Here is a 25,459-nt window from a genome sequence, read left to right on the forward strand (position 1 = left end):
TTGACAGGTGTGAAAATTACCAAACAATCAGTTTAATAAGCCACAGCTGCAAGATACTGACACGAATTCTTTACAGACGAATGGAAAAACTAGTAGAAGCCGACCTCAGGGAAGATCAGTTTGGATTCCGTAGAAATACTGGAACACGTGAGGCAATACTGACATTACGACTTATCTTAGAAGAAAGATTAAGGAAAGGCAAACCTATGTTTCTAGCATTTATAGACTTAGAGAAAGCTTTTGACAATGTTGACTGGAATCTCTCTTTCAAATTCTAAAGGTGGCAGGGGTAAAATACAGGGAGCGAAAGGCTATTTACAATTTGTACAGAAACCACATGGCAGTTATAAGAGTCGAGGGACATGAAAGGGAAGCAGTGGTTGGGAAGGGAGTAAGACAGGGTTGTAGCCTCTCCCCGATGTTATTCAATGTGTATATTGAGCAAGCAGTAAAGGAAACAAAAGAAAAATTCGGAGTAGGTATTAAAATCCATGGAGAAGAAATAAAAATTTTGAGGTTTGCCGATGACATTGTAATTCTGTCAGAGACAGCAAAGGACTTGGAAGAGCAGTTGAATGGAATGGACAGTGTCTTGAAAGGAGGATATAAGATGAACATCAACAAAAGCAAAACGAGGATAATGGAATGTAGTCGAATTAAGTCGGATGATGCTGAGGGAATTAGATTAGGAAATGAGACACTTAAAGTAGTAAAGGAGTTTTGCTATTTGGGGTACAAAATAACTGATGATGGTCGAAGTAGAGTGGATATGAAATGTAGACTGGCAATGGCAAGGAAAGCGTTTCTGAAGAAGAGAAATTTGTTAACATCGAGTATAGATTTAAGTGTCAGGAAGTCATTGCTGAAAGTATTTGTATGGAGTGTAGCAATGTATGGAAGTGAAACATGGACGATAAATAGTTTGGACAAGAAGAGAATAGAAGCTTTTGAAAAGTGGTGCTACAGAAGAATGCTGAAGATTAGATGGGTAGACAACATAACTAATGAGGAAGTATTGAATAGGATTGGGGAGAAGAGAAGTTTGTGGCACAACTTGACCAGAAGAAGGGATCGGTTGGTAGGACATGTTCTGAGGCATCAAGGGATCACCAATTTAGTATTGGAGGGCAGCGTGGAGGGTAAAAATCATAGAGGGAGACCAAGAGATGAATACACTACGCAGATTCAGAAGGATGTAAGTTGCAGTAGGTACTGGGAGATGAAGAAGCTTGCACAGGATAGAGTAGCATGGAGAGCTGCATCAAACCAGTCTCAGGACTGAAGACCACAACAACAACAACAACAACATTGTCTCTTTCTTGATCTATTTCCACATATTGTTCCTTGTTTTTAAGATAAGAGCTGAGCCAGTTGTTAGCTGTTCCCCTAATGCCAAGATTTTCTAGCTTGTGTAGCAATTTGTCATGATTTATGGTGTCAAATGCCATTGTCAAATCTAAAAATATGCCCATGGTAAGTTTTTTGTTGTCTAAAGCTATCAGTGCCTCTAATAGAAAGGAGTGAACTGCAGATTCGGTTGAGCGGTTTGCTCTAAATCCATGTTGAGATTCTGACAGAATGCTATTTACCTCTAAGAAGTCTGTTAGCCTCTTATTGAAAAGTCTTTCTAATATTTTTGAGAAAACAGAAAGAAGTGCCAGGGGTCTGTAGTTGGAAACATCATCTTTGTTTCCTTTCTTTCCTTTCAAACATGAAGGAAAAGTTCCTGTAGCAAAAGATAGGTTACATAGGTGGGTTAAGGGCTCAGTAATCAAGTCCCCACACTTCTTTATAATGAAATCAGGTATATCATCTATACCTGCAGAGTGTTTCATTTTGAGACTTTTTATTGTAATCTGAACTACTTCTACATTTGTTGCCTCTGTATATGTCTGCTTGTGTCTGTATATGTGTGGATGGATATGTGTGTGTGTGCGAGTGTATACCCGTCCTTTTTTCCCCCTAAGGTAAGTCTTTGCGCTCCCGGGATTGGAATGACTCCTTACCCTCTCCCTTAAAACCCAAATCCTTCCGTCTTTCCCTCTCCTTCCCTCTTTCCTGACGAGGCAACCGTTGGTTGTGAAAGCTAGAATTTTGTGTGTATGTTTGTGTTTCTATCGATGTGCCAGCGCTTTCATGTGAGGAAGTGGGTCCCGCTGTGACGGAGGACGGAACTGTTCAAGGCAGGGTTCAATTTGGATAGTGTCTTGGGGATTTGGATCATTAGGAGTAGGATTAGGATCATTGTTCTTCGTGGCAAAGTGATATTTCCAGCAGAGAGTACGAGTGTAGGACAGTAAATCTTTGACGAGGGCTGTTTGGTTGAATCTGGGAGTGGGGCTGAAGGTGAGGCCTTTGGATAGGACAGAGGTTTCGGATTGGAAGAGAGGTTTGGAGGAAAGGTTAACTACTGAATTAGGGTGTTGTGGTTCCAGATTGTGTTGATTAGAATTTTGAGGTTTTGGGGGGAGTGGAGCTGGAAGTGGGAGATTGAGTAGATGAGAGAGACTGGGTCTGTGTGCAATGAGAGGAGGTTGAAGTTTGCTGGAAAGGTTGTGAAGGGTGAGTGAGTTGCCTTTCCGGAGGTGGGAATCCAGGAGATTGGATAGTTTTTTGAGGTGAAGGGTGGCACGCTGTTCTAATTTGCGGTTGGCCTGTAGGAGGATGCTCTGAACAGCCAGTGTGGATGTGGGAGAGAAAAGATTGAGGACTTTTATTAAGGATAGGTGTTGACGGGTGTGTTCATTGGCTGAGTTGATGTGTAGGTGAAGGATTAGATGGGTGAGGCCAATGGATTGTTGAGTTTGGAACTGGTATAGGGACTGATGGAAAGAAGGGTTACAGTCAGAGATGGGAACTTTATGTGTGAGGCCTTTGGGGGTAATGCCAAATGTCAGACAAGGCTGGGAAAATAAAATATGCGAGCGTAATCTGGCTAGGGTGAAGGCATGTTTGCGGAGGGAATGTAAATAAAACTTAATGGGGTCGTTGTGGGGATGTTGTGAGGGTGACATGGTATTAGAAGGTGGAATGTGTAACATGAGGCTGAAATTAAAATGAAAATATATGGGGAGAGATAAAGGTGAACTAGAAAGCAACTGTCGGTAAAAGCTGAGCTATGTTGTTCCTGTGGTGAACTTGGGTTGGTAAACAACAATGTGCACAAAGGTTAAGTGGTTGTGTTGCCGCCAAAACATGTTAAAAGGTGGAGAAATTCGGGAAAATTTCAAAAAAATTGCGTGTAAATGTATTAAAAGGAGTGGTTTTGTGGTGGCAGATTATGAAAATGAGGCTAACAATTGTCTGAGAAAGAAAGATGATGTGACTTACCAAACGAAAGTGCTGGCAGGCTGATAGACACACAAACAAACACAAAACATACACACAAAATTCAAGCTTACGCAACCAACGGCTGCCTCATCAGGAAAGAGGGAAGGAGAGGGAAAGACGAAAGGATGTGGCTGTTAAGGGAGAGGGTAAGGAGTCATTCCAGTCCCGGGAGCGGAAAGACTTACCTTAGGGGGAAAAAAGGACAGGTATACACTCGCATACACACACATATCCATCCGCACATACACAGACACAAGCAGACATTTGTAAAAGCAAAGAGTTTGGGCAGAGGTGTCAGTTGAGGTGGAAGTACAGAGGCAAAGATGTTGTTGAATGACAGGTGAGGTATGAGCGGCGGCAAGTTGAAATTAGCAGAGGTTGAGGCCTGGCAGGTAACGAGAAGAGAGGATATACTGAAGGGCAAGTGCCCATCTCCGCAGTTCTGACAGGTTGGTGTTAGTGGGGAGTATCCAGATAACCTGGATGGTGTAGCACTGTGCCGAGATGTGCTGGCCGTGCACCAAGGCATGTTTAGCCACAGGGTGATCCGCAATACCAACAAACACTGTCTGCCTGTGTCCATTCATGTGAATGTACACTTTGTTGCTGGTCATTCCCACATACAAAGCTTCACAGTGTAGGCAGGTCAGTTGGTAAATCACGTGGGTGCTTTCACACGTGGCTCTGCCTTTGATCGTGTACACCTTCCGGGTTACAGGACTGGAGTAGGTGGTGGTGGGAGGGTGCATGGGACAGGTTTTACACCAGGGGCTGTTACAGGGGTAGGAGCCAGAGGGTAGGAAAGGTGGTTTGGGGATTTCATAGGGATGAACTAAAAGGTTGCGAAGGTTAGGTGGACAGCGGAAAGACACTCTTGGTGGAGTGGGGAGGATTTCATGAAGGATGGATCTCATTTCAGGGCAGGATTTGAGGAAGTCGTATCCCTACTGGAGTGCCACATTCAGAGTCTGATCCAGTCCTGGAAAGTATCCTGTCACAAGTGGGGCACTTTTGGGGTTCTTCTGTGGGAGGATCTTAGTTACACTTCACATATTTTGTCTTCTTTTTACATGCAAGATGAGAAAAAATTTACAAGGTTTATACAAAAAAATCCATTAAGGGAAATAACATTTTCTTCTTAATTACACTTTAATATTTTATTAATTACACTTCACATATTTTGTCTTCTTTTTACATGCAAGTTGTAAATAATGAAGGTTTATGCAGAAAAATCAAAAGATGAGCACCATCTGTTTAGATAGCAAAGAAATTGATCAACATTATAGAAACTTTGGACTAATAGTACCCTCTTTAATTCTTTTTTTAAATATATGTAAGTTTTGTGTGCTTTTTTGTTTTGTTTTGGTAAGGCATTGAACATTATTTTGGGTAGATACATCACACTGTTTTGGTACAGGGATTTTGAATGTATGTTTCTATGGAAATTATGCTTGTTTTTGGTTTGATTGTCGTGTACTTCACTGTATAGAGAAGAGAATTCTTGATTTGACTTCAGGAAACATACTGATTCATAGATGAATAAACTAGGGAGGGTCAAAATTTGCAACTCCTTAAAGAGTCCTCTACATGGATCTCTGTAGGCAGCACCCTTCAGAATACGAATAGCTCTCTTTTGCAGCTTAAATAACTTTTTGTGAAACCTGTATTCCCCCAAAATATAATACCAGTTCTTAGATTACTATGTATGTAAGAGTAGTAGGCACATAGTACTGTTTAAAAATTGTAGTTTTCTTTAAGTTTTATTAATATATAACAGTAATTACTAAATTTTTTATTCAATAGTTCAACATGTTTTTCCCATCTCAAGTTATTGTCCGGCCATACTCCTAAAAATTTCGTAAAAGAAGTTTGTTCTATCAAACATTTCCCAATCTCTACTCTTATGTTATTTTTTACTTTGTTCCTCATGTGCCTGAAGTTCATCCAAGTGGTTTTTTGTTATTTATAATTAAGTAATTGTCCTTAAACCATTCAGCTGCCTCATTCATTGTTGAAGTTATTTTTCCTTGTAGGTCAGTTTCACTAGCACCCTTAATAAAAAGGCTTGTATCATCTTCAAAAAGTACTGATTCTGCTCTTGTTAAATGGTTAGGAAAATCATTAATAAAAACTAAGAACAGCAGATGGCCTAGAACAGAATCCTGGGGTACACCACAGTTGACTTTCAGATATGTTGAGTAATATTTTGTGCCCTTATGTATTATTTCAACACTTTGATATCTGTTGCACAGATATGATTGAAACCAGCTGTATGCTTTTCCATGTTCTCCGTAGCAATACATTTTCTCTAGCGAAATATCATGGCTTATGAGGGCAAATGCCTTAGATAGATCTAAAAATATTTCACAGTTTAATTCCTCATTATCCATTGCAGTTAAAACCCGTTCCAAGAAGTGATATACAGCTGTTTCTGTAGACCTGTTTTTCCTGAACTCATTCTGTGCATTGATTATAATTTTGCATTTGTTTAGGAAACTCAACAGTCTCTCCTACATAATCGTTTCAATTACATTAGCAAAACCTGACAGCTGTGATAATGGTCTATAATTTTGTATGGTATATGGGCAGTCTTTTTTATAAACTGGCTTTATTATTGATTTTTTAAGTGCAGAAGGGAATTCACCAGTTTTAAATGATGTATTAATAATATCTACTAGTTCAGTTATTTTTTGTTTGCACTATTTTTATGACCTTATAAGGAATACCATCACGTCCACAGGACATTTTATTTTTCAGCTTATTAATTGCATTTCTTACTTCTCAATGTGTAACTGGGTACAAAAACATTGCCTTTTAATTTGATGGAACTTTTAGTTACTAACTTTTGAGTTCCCCACGTTCTTGATAAGATTTTGAGCACTGTTAATGCAGTAGTCATTGAACATATTGGCAACACATCGAGGGTCTTCAACAACTTTTCTCCCCTTTTTATGATCATATTATTGTTTGTCACTTTGGATTTACCAGTGTTATGGTTTATGACCTCCCAAACTGATATGGTTTTATCGCTGCCTTTTCTGGTAATTAAGTCATTGTTCAGTTTTTTTACTGCATGAGTAACTTTCCTGTAGACTTTTCTGTAGCATCTAAGCTATGGTTTTAATGCTGCTTTACTCTTTGAATGCCATCTGAGATTTCTAAGAGTACCTGAAGATTTCTTAATTCCTGCAGTTAACCACGAATTAGATTTCAGAGAGATTTTTACTTTTTTGAGGGGGAAAGCGACATCAAAGCAGTATTTATAATCAGAGAAAAATGACTCGTATTTAGAGTCTACAGTTTTGTTTGGGTCTGTGCCCCATTCAACACTATGCAACATGCTATAAAAATTCCAAAGGCTACTTTCATTAACGTATCTTGTTTCTATATAGTTTCCACTGCGATGTTTTTTCCTAACCATATTTTTTACTAAGGGCTTGATTGCCATGTGGTCAGGGAAACCAGTATCTGTTACTTCAACCTCATAGCTACAGGTCTCTTTGTTAATAAGCATCTGATCAATTGTTGTCTCACACCCATCTCCATACTTGGTGATATCTGTTACTGTAGGTTCTAAATTATATGATGTCAAGAGATTTACCAATTGATCCTTGTGTGCATTACTGTTACTTCTAAAATTGACACTGAAATTAGCCAGTACAACTACTGATTTTGACCTAAGTCTCAATTCATTCATTAGATTCTCAAGACTTTTTTTAAAAAAAACAAAAGGAACATTCCCAGAAGTTGACCTATATATACAGATAGTTACCAAACCACAGACAGTCAGTTCACAGACACAGTATTCAAATTCTTTTTCTATACACTATACTTGGCTTAAATTTACTTCTTTAGAATTAAGATTATCTCTAACATAAATACAAACACCTCCACATCTGTACTTTTCTCTGCAAAAACTGCTTAAGATTTTAAATTTGGGAAGTGCTGCTGTACATATTTGAGAGTTTTATAACCAGTATTCACCGACACATACAACTGATACTTGGTTAAAACTGTCACTCAACAAGACTTCGAGTTCACCTAGCTTATTACATAAACCTTGTAGATTATGATACAGGACTGAAAACTGATTATTAGATGAAAAGTTAAATAAATTATTACTTATATTAACACTGCTTTCTTGTAGTTCTTTGTCACTAAAAAATCGTTGAGGTGATTTGGCTGTCTCACACTTCTTCTAATTGGTAGCCCAGAAATTATTGCTGCTGCTTCTGTTGGTTTTGATCAAATGGTTACTGACACTAGTTGTGTTGGTTGGGCTGCTAAGACTATTGTAGTAATTCCTGGAGTACTCATTGCTGATGCTGTTGGTGGTGCTGAAGATGATGCTGATTGTGTTGTTTGTTGGGCTTCTGCTGTTACTGGACTAATTGGTACCCCAGAAATTATTGCTGCTGCTGCTGTTGTTTCTGATGAAGTCGTTACTGAAGCTGGTGGCGGTGTTGGTTGGGCTTCTGCTGTTGTTGTTAAGACTGTTGTTGTGGTTCCTGGATTACTCATTACTGACACTCTTGGTGTTGCTGTAGATGAAGCTGGTTTTAGTGTTGGTTGAGCCTCTGCTGTTTGTGCTGTTACTGGATTGGGTTCTGCTGCTGTTGATGGATTATCCACTATAACAATGGTCTCTTTTTTTTCCTAGCAATTGTACAATTTTATGTCCAAGGAGTGATTTTCCACTTGCATGCAAATGCAAACCATGTTTCATAAAGTCTTCTCACTGCAAGAAATCAATAGATGTGAAATGTGTGTCGAGGAATGCTATATATATATATATATATATATAGCAGACACACAAACGAACACAAACATACACACAAAATTCAAGCTTTCGCAACAAACTGTTGCCTCATCAGGAAAGAGGGAAGGAGAGGGAAAGACGAAAGGATGTGGGTTTTAAGGGAGAGGGTAAGGAGTCATTCCAGTCCCGGGAGCGGAAAGACTTACCTTAGGGGGAAAAAAGGACGGGTATACACTCGCACACACACACATATCCATCAAAACACACACACACATATATATATATATATATATATATATATATATATATATATATATATATATATATGGTTATAATAGAAGGAAACATTCCACGAAGGAAAAATATATCTAAAAACAAAGATGATGTGACTTACCAAATGAAAGTGCTGGCAGGTCGACAGACACACAAACGAACACAAACATACACACAAAATTCAAGCTTTCGCAACAAACTGTTGCCTCATCAGGAAAGAGGCAACAGTTTGTTGCGAAAGCTTGAATTTTGTGTGTATGTTTGTGTTCGTTTGTGTGTCTGTCGACCTGCCAGCACTTTCATTTGGTAAGTCACATCATCTTTGTTTTTATATATATATATATATATATATATATATATATATATATATATATATATATATATATATATTTCTTTTTTTTTGAACTGTCTGTTTGCCTTAGCAATTTCTACATTCACACAATAACTATCTATCAGGTGGAATTCCAACAACAACTACTGATGCATTCTTGTTTCAACTCAAGGTTTCTTTCAAGCTATTTGTGACTTAAATTAATTCATTTTTATATATGTCATTGGCACCCCCAATTATTACAGGACATCAATTAGAATTACACACTTTTGCATCTCTTATGTTTCTTGTTAGCTCAGCCATTGGTGCACCTGGCTTTACAGAAGAAGTAGCATTTATTCTATGTTCAGTATGTAAAATTTCCACTAGGCCACGTCCCTGACTGACTGAATTACATTCACTTTAAGTTTGGCACTTTGCGATTTTAGAGTTTGGGCAGAGATCTTTGCCCAAACTCTTTGCCTTTACATATGTCTGCTTTTGTCTGTATATGTGCGGATGGATATGTGTGTGTGTGTGTGTGTGTGTGTGTGTGCGAGTGTATACCTGTCCCTTTTTTCCCCTAAAGTAAGTCTTTACGCTCCTGGGATTGCAATGACTCCTTACCCTCTCCCTTAAAACCCACATCCTTTCGCCTTTCCCTCTCCTTCCCTTTTTCCTGATGAAGCAACCGTGGGTTGCGAAAGCTTGATATTTGTGTGTGTGTTGTGTGTTTTTTATTGTGTCTATCTACCAGCGCTTTCCTGTTTGGTAAGTCACAGCATCTTTTTTTAATATATTTTCCCATGTGGAATGTTTCTTTCTATTATATTCATATCAGAAATGATTATTAAATATATTTGCTGCTGTGACTCTTCAGTTACAGACCTTCCATCTAGTTCAATAGTGATGTGGCTGGTTGTTCTTTCTCTCTTCTCATTACATTCCATGTAGCCTTAAGTCTGTTCTCAGAATGAGTGATTTGAGGCATAATTTGCATGTTACTTGATTTTTTAACAACATTTCATAGTAATTTTGAGTTTTTATTAGTTTGCCATATTTAATTATGCCTGTTTTTCGTGCACAAATGGGCTTCCGAAAATTGTCTTATTTGCATACAGTTCTTTTTTCTTGTTTACCTAGACTGATTAGTAAATCATATGACAGAGTATCTTTTGTGAATTTTGATTTACATAATAATAATGAAGGGGTCAGTGGAAGAAGGTACTAACCTTCAGCTTTATCACTTAATCTGTTGTGTTTAGAAACACACCACATGCTGGTGATGCACAGTTCTATGTATAATGCTAGAAATCATTGTATACTATATAAGTTTCTTTGCCCTGTTGTATTTTTGTCCTTGTCTTTCAATTTGGCCAAACATATAACATTCAGTATCCCAAAAATCACTGTGCTGGATTAGTGCTTACTTCCATCAACCTCTTCAGTTGTTGTATTTTGGCATAATATTTGGAAATATCTTTCAGTGCTTTGTGATTATAGTTTGTCGTAATCCATTGTTCGGTAACTGAAAATATCTTCTTTATTTATCACAGTCCCCTTTCGTGCTGTATAATAGAACATGGTCTTTGCCATCATAATTTTGAAGTCTTTTCAGGCTATAAATATCACATTCTTCAAAGTGATTTCAGCCGAAGACTTCTAAAATGTAAATCATATCAAATATTTTCTTCACTTTTATGGAATTGAAATAAATAACTATTGATGAATACATAATTCAGCATAAATAAGTGTATTGTATTCAACTTTTATACAGTTTACAAAAACGTGAACTATATCTAGCAGCCTTGTAAGCCAATTCCAAAGTCACCACCGAGCGAGGTGGCACCGTGGATAGCTCACTGGACGATTCAGGAGGATGAAGGTTCAGTCCTGCATCTGGCCATCCTGATTTAGGTTTTCCGTGATTTCCCTAAATCGCTCCAGGCAAATGCCAGGATGGTTCCTTTGAAAGGGCACTGTCGGCTTCCTTCCCCATCCTTGTCTAATCTGATGGAACCAATGACCTCGCTGTCTGGTCACCTCCCCAAAAAACAACCCAACCCAACCCAAAGCCGCTCTTGAAAATGTACAACATTGTTGATAATGACCTAATAACAATTATCTTCTGTGTAATTTCCTCTGTGGGCTTTTGATATCTTTAGTAACTGTGCTGGATGTGCAAATGGAAGATACTTATGTACCCCAGAAAGTGTAACTTCACCCACATTGGTGCCTGCAACAGGAACACCTCCAATACAACAGGCCGATCACCTGTAGCCACCAAATATAAAGTTGCCCAGTGCTGATCTCTTCATAGCTTGCGTTATCTGGCTTTGCCTCTATATGTGAAATGTGACCACTGCTGCTGTTCATATGGACATACTTAGACTTATGTTATACAGTGCTTCGACTGATGAATCTGTGGTGTCCACAACTGCCAGGCTTAGTGGAGCTTTGCAAAATAGCATACATCAAATTCTGAACAATGAATTATGATAAAATAATCGAAAAGTATAGAAAGAAATTTTCAGACATAATGCCAAAATATAACAATTGAAGGGGTCTTTGGATGAAAGTGCTAGCCCACAACAGCATTTTTTTAGATATTGCTTGTTATATGTTTGGTTAAATCCAAAGATGAGAACAATAAGACAGAGCAGTTCCTTGTGCTTGACAAAATGGCAGGACTTGGACTCAATACCAAGTCAACCACAAACTATTACACATTACTGGTGTATATTAATTTCCTTCAATAATTATTATTATTTTGTTTTTTAGACTAATAGGTAATCTTTTGTTACAGAAGTTTATTTGTGTTCAATAACTGTTGTTGTCTCTAAAGTAGGGATTAAAACAGTGCCCATTGCTTTTGCTATTATCAGTAACATTATTTTCGCTGATGCAGCCTTTACATGTACACCCATAGCCAGCAGCTGGTTTACGAAAACAAAGAAAATTAGGTACAGAATAATTAAATCCTTTCTTTTATAAATTGCTATGTGCATTCCCTACCTAACTACATTCCTTCTTATTATGAAGATATTGAATGAAAGCAACATCAGTTTATTTTATTCATTGATTTGCTGTCCATATAACGGACAGGTTTCAGACATTGCCATAGATTTAGTTCGCATGTGCATTGAGGTACATGATTATACATCAGTACATTTACTTCTCTTGCCAATGAAAGATAAATGCATACATTGTCATAAAAGTGATGCTCAATTTCAAATCTTCTAATGAATAACTGCATTTCACTGTTAATAAACACTACAGTTTATTCTGTAGGACAATTAAATTAGCTACCTTAATGTGTGAAGATCGTAATTTATGAGTTCTTTGGTTACAAAAACAAACTTATGGTATATACATTAACAGTTTTACAAGGAACACAACAGTTTGAAATCTTCTATTGAATAATTGCATTTCACTATTAATAAACACTTGAGTGTGTTCTTTAGGGCATTTAAATTAGCTGCCTTAAGATCAGATAGCAGTCCGTTGTGAAAAAATGGTTCCTAGCGCGTGTGGACTGTGGTCTGCAACCTTTCTCTAATTTGTAATTCTGAAAGTTTTCCCTTACCTGTGTATTGTATTTATGTACTTTGCTGTTTATTACATGATATTATTAAACATGATTGCTTGCAAGTACAGAGAGCAGTGCTAAGTATTTTATATTTCCTGAAAATTTCTCTAAAAGGCTCTCTCTTGCACACATAGATAAAATAATAAATGAATAACCTAACCAAGAGTGTGGTATCTATGCTAGAGATAAATGTTTTCTGCGGTGGTGCAGCCAAATATTTTCATTATTGAAATTTGGGGCCAAGATGAGCACAGGTAATGTGATTATCACATTCCATATTTATGCATTAGGTTAAAGCTGGAACTGCTGTAATACGTTTCCTCAATGTAATATTATTCATGGTGACCTCTCAATTAGGTCAGGATATTAATCTTAATGGCCACCTTGGTTATCCTCTTTGAGAGGAACATATTCTCACTATATCTTCAGTTTTTGTTTGCATCCATAACAAAATAAGAACAGAGTTTATCCATCTACAAACATTTTACATGGTATCAGTGTATATATTTCCATAGAGAGCTAAGAGATATGTTGTTCATAAAATTGCTTGATGTTTACATCAGTGATACATTGTTGCATCTAATGTGAAAATTATATATGCAGTAAACTTTTGTAACTTGTAAATGTCATGAACAGTCATTAAACAAACTAGTTTGTAACAGTTACTTGTCTCACACATCAAGTATACATCAGGCTCACATGTTGGCAAACCAGTTTCAACTAACTTCTTGCTCTGATTTATTTGTGCATACTTCATGTTCCATAGATTAAGATTAAAGTTATAATGCATGAATGAAAAAGAGAGCATTATGAGAACTTCTGCTTCATTAATAAATTCAGCACTAAGAACATGGAATAACGTTTCTAAAACTAATTAACTGGAACAATTTTCTATTGAGGGTGTGGCGTCGATAGTTCGTATCGACCACGAAACTTAATATCTGTGAACTCTAAGTGCTCTGTCGAGCCTCCATCTCAACTTTACTTTATTTAGTTCTTTGTTATACTTCCCATTCCCATAGTGGTGACCCCGCAGTTCGTTCATGTTTTGCATCTTCTGCATCGGTGTTTTGCGTGACCAGATTATGCCCATCCGACAGTGAAATGTAAACTGAACTGAACAATATTTTGAATAGTGCCTCTTCAAGTCGAGTGTTTCAAGAACAAAGTGATCCCAATTTGAATACATGTTTAGCCACCAGTGGCATGCTACATCAGTTACTGTCGGGCCGTGTGCAACGCTGCCATTACTACAAATCATGCCGGATCCATTCCACGCACGTAGTGTTCCAGTTGTGCCCAATTTACATGCACAATTGTGTTTCTCATAACACAGACCTCTTACCTCACCTCAGTGGCCTGTCACATACATTACAGGCATGTTCTGCATCGGATAGTTTCCACGCGGGTTGCATTCTCAACCCCCACCCAGCCCCACTTGCGGGGCTCCACGTTTCCGGTTGCTCAACTGCCTGTCGCTCCCACAGCACCGCCTGTGTCTGTTGTGCCGATCTCTCGCCCTGTTCCAGAAGCGGGTCGTTTCCATCCAGCAATCGTCACTCACAGTCCAGTTTCCATGCCCCCCCTCGTGTGCTGTCCATCCACCCATTTCCGTGCCTGCCGCACTGTGTTTTCGTGACACACAGTCAACTATACCAGCTGCCGCTACTACGGATTCACTCAGATGGTATAAATTTGGGCCTACCGCACCAGCCTGTGACTAAACCTCAGTTCAACCGCTACCCCTAGAGACACAGAAGCTGCCGTCGTCGCCCCCTCCTGGCCACCTGCCAAAGCTACTGCCCTTATATGAGGACAACCCGGCATTGTGGTTCACGCTCGTCGAACAGCTGTTTGAGTTACATCATGTTTCTGACGACAACTCAAAGTTTCTCTGCCTCGTCACACACCTCCACGACCACTCAGATTTTATTTGTAACCTGGTCCTTTCGCCGCCGCCTGCACCAAAATACGAGTTTGGAAACAAGACTATAATGGAACGACTTGCCTGCTTGCCACAAGAGTTAATAGTCAAGATTCTCTATGAGGAGCACCTGGGGGAACGCACCCCCTCACAACTCTGGCGCTGCCTTCGATTGCTCGTGAACGAGCATACCGTGCCTGACGCCGTGCTATGGGCTGTGTGGTCTGCCAAACGACCTACTGATCTACAGATCCATCTGTTACCACACTCGTTTGAATCCATCGGCTCGTGCCTACACATCGCTGACCAGTTGTTTTCGCAGCTGCAGCTGCAGCAACACACCGTTCATCAGCACAGCCACCCCCGCATACTGACCTTCGGCCGGCAGAGGCAGGACTCGCTCCGCTGTCACCTCGTCTGCTTCTCCTGTAAGTGTCAGCTCACTCTCACTGCTATCCGAGCACTCCAGGATCGCCCACGCACCTTATGTACCGGTCTTTTTACCGGAACAAATCAATGAGGACAAACTGCCCCTGCTGTCGCAGTCTCCACTTTCTCCTCACCCTGCTAAACCTTACTGCAGGTACCACAAAGTGTTCGGCGACGACGCCAAGAAGTGCAGGTTGCCATGCCAACACCCAAACACCAACCGCAGGAACTAAGGGACGCCGAGTCCTGTGGGGAACCTAACAGGCGTCCTCTTACACTACACTCCGTTCATTCGTCCACCTCGCCAAGTCGTTGTCTCCATGTGACTGACATTGCGTCAGGTCTAGCTTTCTCGTCGACACTGGTGCTGACGTATCGATCGTACCTACTTCGATGGCTCCACCTGCTTCTTCACAGACGAAGTCACTTCTACGAGCTGTCAATGCATTGACATTACCTACCTCAGGCTCAGTAAAGGTTACGATGACCCCATCTCCTTCTCTACGTTTTCCGTGGACGTTCTACATTGCCGACATCGATTAGCCGATCCTCGGTATGGATTTTTTTGTCCCATTACGAACTATCTCTGAACGTGATACAGGGTTCAGTGCTCCACCATCCTACAAATACTCACACACCATGCACCCGCACCTATGTCCAACGCTCTGTTTCCACCGCAACATACAATATCATATGCGAGTGTTCCGCCCTCGCGGGCAACATTGTGACCTGCGTTACTGACCTACTGTCAGAATACGACTCGGTGACACAACTCCACCAGGACAATGAGAAACTGAAACAATGCATCGCATCCACTTACAGCGAGCTCGTCGTGGCTCGTACCTTGCTTCTGCAACTGCAGTCCACGGCGCTGCCACCTAAACGAGATAGCTCAGTCGAGCCTAGCTCAAACTCTCACCAGTTTAGTCCATGAACTTTACTTGCGTGGGATTTTCAACCCCCCCCCCCCCCCCTCTCCGTTACACTCGCATCATCCAGTGCCGTGTGTTTCAAACAGTGCTGCTAATGACAGTGCCGCGCGCATTGTGACAACACCCACCTCTCAAACTGCTACCATGCGTGTTGATAAACATTCCCCCTCTCTCACTCACCGGCTACATGACCCAGTTACCATTATGGCCCCACCTGGGACGCCAGCACTGCTCTGACCCATGCCGGTTGTCCAGGGCAAGATTAACAGCGGACAGTCGCCGCCCGTTCCCTTTCTCTCGGTTCTGCGCACGCACCCACCCCCTCCACGCAAGCACATGCCACGCTCCCGTAAGAGACGTGTGACTTTCGTACTACCTTTCCCCACTGGTGCTAATGGCTAGCCTCGCCACGCCCTACTTATCCGAAGACTCGGCACCCGGACGTTAACCGATCTTATGTGCAGTTCTCAGTTTCTTCCGTCACTGATGGAATGACATACAAGATAGTTACCACTGCCGTCCCTCCTATTAGGCTTAAGGACCGACGCCTCAACCCTATAAAGCTGCGCACGGCCCGGCAGCAGATTAATGAACTTTTGGCAGCAGGTGTTCTGCAACCTTCAGACGCCAACTGGTCTTCACTAATCCACCTTGCCCCCAAACACGATGGATGTTTTCATCTGTGTGGTGATTACAGGTGCTTAAATGCTCGTTCTGTCGTGGACAATTACCTAGTGCTGAACATCAATGACTTCACTCGTATGTTATCGGGCGCCACAATTTTCAATGTTATTGACTGTAAACACACCTACCACCAGAGTCGTGTGGCGCTGGAAGACATTCCTAAGACGGCTATTATCATGCCGCTCGGTTTATTCCAATACCACTTCATGCCATTTGGCCTGAAGAACGCAGCGCAAATGTGGCAACGTTTCATTGACTCTATCTTGAGACAGTTGGAGTTTTGCTTTGCTTATCTGGACGATATTCTTGTTTTGAGCAGCTCAGCGAAGGAACATGATAATCATCTGTCTAATGTCCTCCAGACCTTGAACTCGAACAGTGTTGAGGTCAACAAAGACAAGTTTCAGTTGCGCCAGGCGTCAGTCTCCTTCCTAGGTTACACTGCCTCTGCTGATTGAATACAGCCTCCCAGATCTCGTGTGCAGGCGACCACGTTTCTGCCACCCCTGGCTACTTACAAAGAGCTACGCCGTTTCCTCGGCACCATCAAGTACTTTCGTTGCCATCTGCCTTCTGCCGCCGCTGTTTAGGCACTGCTGACAGACACGCTATCAGGCAAAGTAAGTTCCGGTATCAAACCCATCTCTCGGACTGCTCCGATGCTAGAGGCCTTCAAGGCTCTGAAGACTTCTTTAGCTCACGCTGTGACATTTGCCCACCCCAACCCCTCGGCCGAGTTATTCGTCACTACTGACGCCAGCAACATCGCAGTGGGGGCAGTGTTTCAACAATGCAAGGGTACCACGGTTTCTCCCCTTCATTTCTTCTCCAAGAAACTATCTACGGCTTCGAGAAAGTATTCTGCATTTGATAGAGAGCTCCTTGCTGTTTATAAAGCAATCAAACATTTCCGCCACGACGTTGAGGGACATTTGTTTTTCATCCTCAGTGATCACAAACCACTGGCAGAAGCGTTCTGCAACCCACCTGAGGACAGCCTCTTCAACATCCTTATCTTGGCCCCTACCAGGTCCTGCGCCAGGAGGACACGACTTTGCCGCAGTCAGACTCTGCAGACGATCCATCCTTGATCGAGAACGAAGACAAGCTCCCATCAAACTCACCGCACACCGCTTCCGTCGAAGACTGTCCGCCACCCAAACTCGCCCCCTGTTTCACCCTGCGCAGGTTTCATGCCCTCACCTCCAACGTCAGAGACACACACACACCTACTATCAGTTTATCCTGCAGTGTGCCGCAGCACCGAGTGAACAATGTTTCTATAGTGACGTTCGACAACCGAGTGCTCATTCTTTTGACAGATACCGAGGACCTGCCATCGGACAGTCCCTTACACGTCAACATTGCACAAAACCTCACACTCCTGCGTGAGTGTGACCGAGCATCTCTGCGTGCTTTCATTTCTATGGATGGCTCTATGCACTTAAGGGCCACACACACCTCCACCAGGTCGTCAACCGCTCTGCCCGCTTACTCCCCAGCCGGCTGCCATCTCATCCAGCCACGGTGGCTGACTGACTACGAAAGGGACCTGCCTCTCGCCGCTCCGCCTGCACGACCCACCTCGTTCGAGATGGAAGTACGTGTGGTGCGCCTGCCTACAAGCACGATTTCCACCGACATCCACGCCCACACGCCCTCACCCTTGGACATCTGTAGTACTCCGTACTGCGAGGGGGAGGGGGGGGGGGGGGGTTGTGTGGTGTCGATAGTTCGTATCAACCACAAAACTTAATATCTGTGAAGTCTAGGTGCTCTGTTGATCCTCCATCTTAACTTTACTTTAGTCAGTTCTTTGTTATTCTTCGTGCTGTATGGACGCAGTATCAAGTGTAAATATATTCGAGCTACAGCATATATGGGAATTAAGTTTTCTGTATCCCGATTACCGATCCCATTCCCATAAGGGAAACTATGTGAGCATTGTAAGATGAACATGATATTAAAATATAGGGTTTGTGTGTTAAACCTTATTAAATGTTATTTATTGTGTAAACTTGACACAGGTAGTAAGTCCCCCCACCCTCTCCCGTAACTGATGCTGTATATTAATAGTTACATTTGTATTAACCAAGACAAGAAAATGGTGATTGATGCACTTTGGTGTTTGCTCTTAAAAGGATTGCTTGTTTTTGCAAATCTATAGACAATAAGTGAACATTTTCAGCTACTAATGCAATATACGAGGTCCAATAAATTGAATGCATGTGTTTGAATATTTTTCACTCCCCATATATTTTCATATTTAATTTGTTCTTTGTTTAAAAACTGCAGAATCTCTTATTCAGTTACTGACCCCTCCCATCTTTTTTTCCAGAGACTTGACAAAATATTATGGCAAATTTCTAGCAGTTGATGGAATATCTGTTTGTGCAAGAAAAGGTGAATGTTTTGGTCTTCTAGGAGTGAATGGTGCAGGAAAATCAACAACATTCAAAATGTTAACAGGAGATGAAAAAATCTCATATGGTGATGCTTATGTCATTGGGTTAAGCATTAAATCAAATATGAAGAAGGTACAGTAGTTGATTATTTATTTATTTATTTATTTATTTATTTATGGTCCCTGGCATCTTGTGTTGTATGAGGGCAGTCCAGAAAGTAATGCACCACATTTTTTTCTTCAACAATTCTTTACTGAACATAATAATCACACACACACACACAAAACATGGTGTTTTATCTACACACCTTGTTTTTCCATGTTTCCTCCATCCCCTTCTATGGCCTTCCTCCAGTGGGAAACAAGGGCATGTATGCCCTGTCAGTACCAATCCTTGACCTAGTGGTGGAGCCAGTGTTTCACTGTATGAGTCACCTCCTCATCATTCCCAAAATATCGTCCAAAAATGGCAGCCTAATGGCCCAAACAAGTGCATGTCCAAGGGGCTAGGTGAGGGCTGTAGGATGGGTGGGGCAACACTGTTCAACCCTGTTTTGCAATGTGTTCAGCAGTCCTCGGACTTGTGTGGGGACGAGCATTATCATGTCGCAGCAAAACATCTCCTGTGTTGCTGTGGCATCGAAGTCACCATTTTTGTTAATGTGTCAAAATATGTTTCTGAATTAATGGTACCATCCCGTGGCATCACATCAATGAGACTCACACCTTCACAGTCCCAGACCACGGTAGTCATAATCTTACCGGTGGAAGCAGTTGCTTTGAATTTTTTCTTCTGTGGCAGTGGGAATGGCACCATTCCATTGACTGTCGTTTTGGTTTGGTTAGCATAGGTCTCATCACCTGTCACAATCTGGGACAAGGAGGCCTATTCGTCAGCTTCAAAACATTGCAAAATATCAAGACAAATGTTTTTTCTCTGTGATTTTTGATCCACCGTGAGACATTGTGGGACCCATCTTGCACACACTTTTGAATATCCAAGAGTGCAGATAATTGCATCCACACTTCCTTTGCTGATTGACAAATGCAGCACCAACTGCCAAGTTGTAATGCATCTGTCCTCATGAATGACAACATCAGCTCGCTGCAACATGTCAGGTGTGACAGCCGCGGATGGTCTCCCTAACTGTGGAGCTCCACCAAACTGCCTTCTGATGACCTCACCCTCCATGCCTAGCGACTAACTGTACCTCTATCAACAGCAGATGCTCCGTAGACTTTGCACAAGTGTTTGTGAATATTCCACACAGTTTCGCCTCTGCAGTGAGAAATTCAATGCCACATTTCTTGTAACGTACATAACCTACAATGCCAATTTTATAAATTGTCCTGCAGCTATGTTGTCTGGCGGAAGTGACAGAAACATGGCATGCTCACTCAGGAGACTTAAAATAATACAACGGTAACATTTCGCTTTCGTAGAAGAGATGTATGACATGGTTTACAGTAACTGTGTGGTGATTGTTTTACTTTTTATAGAATATAATGAAACAGTATTAAAGTTAAATATTTTCAAATGCATAAGCTTAGATGTATTATGGCATAAAAATTGTCGAAAAGCTAAATATACATATAGGGGAATGCTAAGAATGTGAACTAACAGTAGTGTATATGGGCTTACAATGCATGGTGGTAATTAAGAAACTACAATAAGTACAAATGTATAGGCTTATTTCTATGCAGTCGTAGCACAACTGACTTACAGTCAATTTATTTCAGTATATAAAACAAGATTTAGAATAGGTAAAAATAAATTTAATGTGTTATTTGACAGTTAGTGATCTTGTGTTCTTATTTTATCGAGAAGGAGCTAGTGTAAATTTGCCAACAATAGAGTAAAAGGAGTGTGTGACAAGTAGTTCTTTTACTTTTTCCCTGAGTGAGAGCCCTTCACTATTTCTTATCGTCATAGGAAGCCAGCTTGACACCTACTTAGACTCGGGGACAGAAGATGAACGTTCAAATTTATTTTTGTATTGTGCACATGTATGCCCCCATTTATGTGAAGAGGTGCATTTTTTTAGCAAATAAGACTGTTTTCATTATATAAATATAGGGTACTGGTAAAATTTTCAAGTCTTTGAAAATTGGCCTTGCTGATGATCTAAGATGTTCTTGCTTCATTATTTCTAATAGCCTTTCCCTGAAGGGGATGCCATATGTTAAAATGGAATGAACTAGGCCAATGTGCATTGTTCTAATGTATCTATATTGCATGTTTGCTGAGAATACTAAATGCATAACAGAGGCTGCTCAGCTTATTCAGTACTTTATCTCTGTGCACGTCTCACTTCAAACTGTTATCTTCCCATATTCCCAAAGATTTCGTTGCTTCTACTTGATCGATTTCATGGCCTAGTATTACTGTTGTGGTCATTTGAGTACGTTTGTTTTTTTACGGATTGAAGAGCATGTGGGCTGTTTTATTTGCATTCAGCAACAGTTTATTTCTGTGGAGCCAGGACAGCAGCCTACTCATTGCATCTGATATATGGTCACCCATTTGTTGTACTGATGTGCTGTTGAACAACAGATTTATATCATCAGCAAATAGCACAGGAAAAGTTTTAGGAAGGTTCAGGAGAAGATCATTAATTAAAGACAGAAAGAGAAGGGGGCCCAAAACAGAGCCTTGTGGCACATCACAAGTAATCAGGTCTGTGTTAGAGCAAGTTCTTTCTTTGCTAGTGCTAGAGACTTCAACTACTTGCATCCTATTCATTAAGTATGACTCAAACTATTGATTACATACCCCTTGGGCACCAGATGTGTGTGATTTCTGAAGTGATATCTTGTGATTAACCAAATACTTTTAGTTAGGTCAATGAACAGTCCAGGGGTGAATTCTCTGTGACTGAAAGAAGAAAAAATTTGGTCGCAAAGAGCAAAGAGGGCATCATTAACATATCTGTGCTTCTGAAACCCATATTCGTATCAGAAAATAAGTTTTCTTTATGCAGAAATTCTAACACGTGACTGTACATGACTTTTTCAATTACCTTTGATGATACTGCTGGTAGGATGGGTATTGGCTAGTAATTATTTACACCATGTGGGTCACCCTTTCTAAAAACTGGGATGAATTTTGAGATTTTGAAGAGTCCAGGAAAGCAGCCATTGCTCAATGAACTGTTTATTACATCACAAATGGGCCCAGGGATTTCTGTGGCAATACTTTTTATTAAATGGTCAGACAAACCGTCAGTACCATCAGAGTATGAGATTTTTATTTCTCTGATAATTATAAGTCTGCAGCTGATGTTAGTGTTAAGATTTGTGACCTGTCTGATTTTTTTAGCACTATTTCAAAGGTTTTTGTGGCTTATGTTACTTGTGAAATGTGCATTACAGAATTCACTTATACTTTAGTATCTGATATTTTGTTCCCATTCTCTTTTACAAAATCGGACAGTGGTTGCTTAGGCTTTGTTCATGTAGCACCACTGAAACTTTCCTCACAGCTCTACTACTCATTTTGTTTTCATTTTTAATGTACTGGTTGACTCAGAGATTTTTTGCCTTGGATATTACTTTCTGAAGAACGTTTTTGTATATTTCGAAATAATTAAGAAAATTAGAGTCTCTGTTGCTTTTACTTTGCATGTACCATTTTTTCTTAGGTTTACAGGAGGTGAGTGTCCCTTGTGTTATCCATCCTTTGTATTCAGGTTTCCTGGGGGTTCTAATTACATGTTTCTTGAGAGGGAAGGCAATATTAAATATGGCAGGCTTACGTCAAACAGGAGGTCTCAGTGGTCAGAGAGGCTATTGACAAGTTCTCAGGTTTCATTACTGGGGCAGTGACGGGGCGAAGGACGTTTGTATATGTGAACTGCCCATCAACCAACGAATGGCAACATGGCAATCCCACGGCAAATCGAGCACAAGGCGCCAAGTTTCCGTAGCTTAAAAATGGTGTGTTGTTGACCTACACAACATTAGTAATTTTGGTTCCTACTGGCATCAGCTATCCAGGATTAAAATTTCAGGACACAATTTTTCTCCACCCTGTATAGTTTATGAAGACTATTTAGGTGCAGCCCATTATGTGAGTGAAGTTTCTGCTATATTGGCATTCATGAAGTTAACATTTTTGAAATGCTTGCATATTTTTGCAAATTATAATTAGCAGATTTTATTTCATTATTTACACATGACTGATCTGGAAGATTCCTAAATAAAACACTTTGAAGTGATCACATGTTAGTTTATAAAGAACATAAAAAGTTTCACATGTTGCTCTGTCTTGTGATGGAGGTGAGTAAGTGGCAGGGGGTGGGTGCACAGTTTAGAGAATGGTTGCAGGGATGGGAAACTTGAGGTAGGGATGATGACGTTGGAATGTTTATTTGGAATGACATGTAAATTTGTTCTGAGTTTCAAAACAGTATTTCAGCTTAAAAATATTAAGTAAAATGAAACTAATACAAAAACAGGTAACCATCACAAAAAAACTATGTTTATAATGTGTAGCAAGGATGACTATAATATTTTGTTTCTGTTTAATTTTCCATCAATAGGTATACCAAGAAATTGGATACTGTCCACAGTTTGATGCCCTTTTAGAGGAACTGACAGGATATGAAACACTGATGATGTTTTGTCTTATGAGGGGTTTAACCTATGATGATGCTAAATTCAGCATCAGTGAATGGGGAGATAAGCTTTTATTATCAAAGCACATCCACAAGAAAATTAAGGAGTACAGGTATGTGAAAAGAATTTTTCAGTGTCATCTTTCAATGTCTCTGTCACTCTTTCCCTTTCTCTCCACTTCTTGTTTAAGCAAATTAAACATGAAATAAATTTCCAGAGTTTTTTTGAGAATCTGGATGCAAAAAGGTATTTTCCTACCTGTCGTATATCTCCAGGTTATTGTTCTCTCTCTGATGAAATAGGATAGTGTTGTTAAAATTGGATAGGAGGAGCTGATGACTCTTCATGGTACTCGCTACATTAAGTGGTCAGTGTGGGGTTCAAACAGTGATCGTCTACATGCTACGTGTGTGTTAAACGAAAATCTCAGACTCATAACTAGACAAATAGACAATGAAATTGTACGAGCAGATACTCAAGGTGAAATTTCCCAACAACAAATGAAAGATGAAATTTTGCAACTAGATGCTCTACCTGCACATTGTAATGACAATTTGAAGGCTCTAAAAGAATAGTTAAATTATTCAAGTGCAACAGATGGTGGGTCAGTTCATCATTATATCCAAAGAAGTAGGCCAATATTGCAAGAGCAGAAAACACAAAACATCAATACTGCTGACTGTTCTGATGACTGTGACATGTTAGACACCCCAGTAAACATAAGCATAGGACAAACATGAACAGAACCACAGTACAGCGGCTGTGCACCTAACTAACATTCACGTGTTATTTGATGAAAGTGACAAAAACTGTGCACGCATTTTAAATGAGTATCATGAGACATTCTCTCTGTAGTGACCTCTGTTAAACCGGGTGCACTATTTAACAAAGTTGCCATTGATATTCATAACAAAATAAAATACCTGGGAATAGAAGGTGCGCTAATAGTGTTTGCTAGAGCAAATCACAGTAGAAATTATGAACAAGACCTATACTTTCAGAAGTGCTGTAAATGAGGTAATCAGAAACACAGTACACACAAGTATCACACCAGTTGAAGTAAGCAGATTGCTAAGAAAACAAGACTTCACATGGCACATAAACAGAGGAGGAAGACAGAAGCTATGCAAGGAATTACAGTCTACAATAACAAGCTAAATGCAAACAACACTAATCCAAAATAACACAGGAATAAATGTATGGACAGAAGAAAAATCTCCTACAAAATCAAAAGACCAGAAAGCTTTCACAACTGGACCATCACACTACAAAAATGACAAAAATCACTCTGACTCAAAAAGGAGCAATCACATTGTTCAAAACAGGTAGATCACAATGTGTCAACAGAAGAACCAGCTGGAGCACCATGAAATGTAATAAATGAACCATCACACACGATGACATAAAAAGAGTGTGAAATACATCAAAGTAAAAAAAAAAAAAAAGCAACAGGCAGCAACTTCATAAATTTCACAAGTAGAAAGGAAACCAATGTGGACTTTGCATCACTACTTTGCAAATGATTTTTTATTCCACAGCCAACAAAAGGGAAGGACAACTGATAAATAATAATGAGTACAGCCAGTCTCCAACTATAAGTACAACAGATTTTCAACAACTCAGGAGTCATCAAAAGGAAAATAATATTAAAGTCTTGCATCAAAACATTCAGTACCTACACAACAGAAAACTAGAAGTGCTACTGAACTAAACACAACCAGATTTATTATGCCTTATTGAGCATGGACCAAATGAACCAGAACTTTGCAGTCTAATAATAAAAAAACTATGATCTGATTAATTATTTCTGTAGCTCAAAATATGGAGGTGGAGGAGTTGCTACATATAATAAGAAAATTATTAGTCTATAAGATACTGAATGCTGTGAATGTATAAACCCTCCAGCATGCATTGAAAAAAAATTTGAAATTACTGGCATAATGAGTGAAGAACTAAGAATTTTCTGTGTATATATGTCTCCAAGTGGTAACATTGCAACATTTCTGAAAAAAACTATCAAAATTGTTACAGAAGTTTAAAATGAAGGATGTAGTAATACATGGAGACTACAACATAGATATGAATAAAGAATCAAAACCAAAACATGAATTGAAAGAAACGTTATCATAGTGGAATATAAAGCAGTGGTTACAAGCCTTCTAGAGCAGCGCCTGCTCCTTGCCAGCTTCAGCAGACTCCCATGGAGTA

The 25,459-nt window shown here is 40.1% G+C and overlaps 1 protein-coding gene across 1 annotated transcript in view; it reads left to right on the forward strand.

Moving 5' to 3' along the window:
- Positions 1-25,459, forward strand: part of LOC126161297 (phospholipid-transporting ATPase ABCA3) — a 787,342-nt gene that overhangs the window by 693,949 nt on the left and 67,934 nt on the right. The window contains exons 26-27 of the mRNA XM_049917041.1: positions 18,569-18,767; positions 23,176-23,363. Coding sequence (XP_049772998.1) covers positions 18,569-18,767; positions 23,176-23,363 — 387 coding nt within the window. The remainder of the gene's footprint in view (positions 1-18,568; positions 18,768-23,175; positions 23,364-25,459) is intronic.

Source organism: Schistocerca cancellata, chromosome 2 (genome assembly GCF_023864275.1).
Source record: "Schistocerca cancellata isolate TAMUIC-IGC-003103 chromosome 2, iqSchCanc2.1, whole genome shotgun sequence".
Taxonomy (NCBI): domain Eukaryota; kingdom Metazoa; phylum Arthropoda; class Insecta; order Orthoptera; family Acrididae; genus Schistocerca; species Schistocerca cancellata.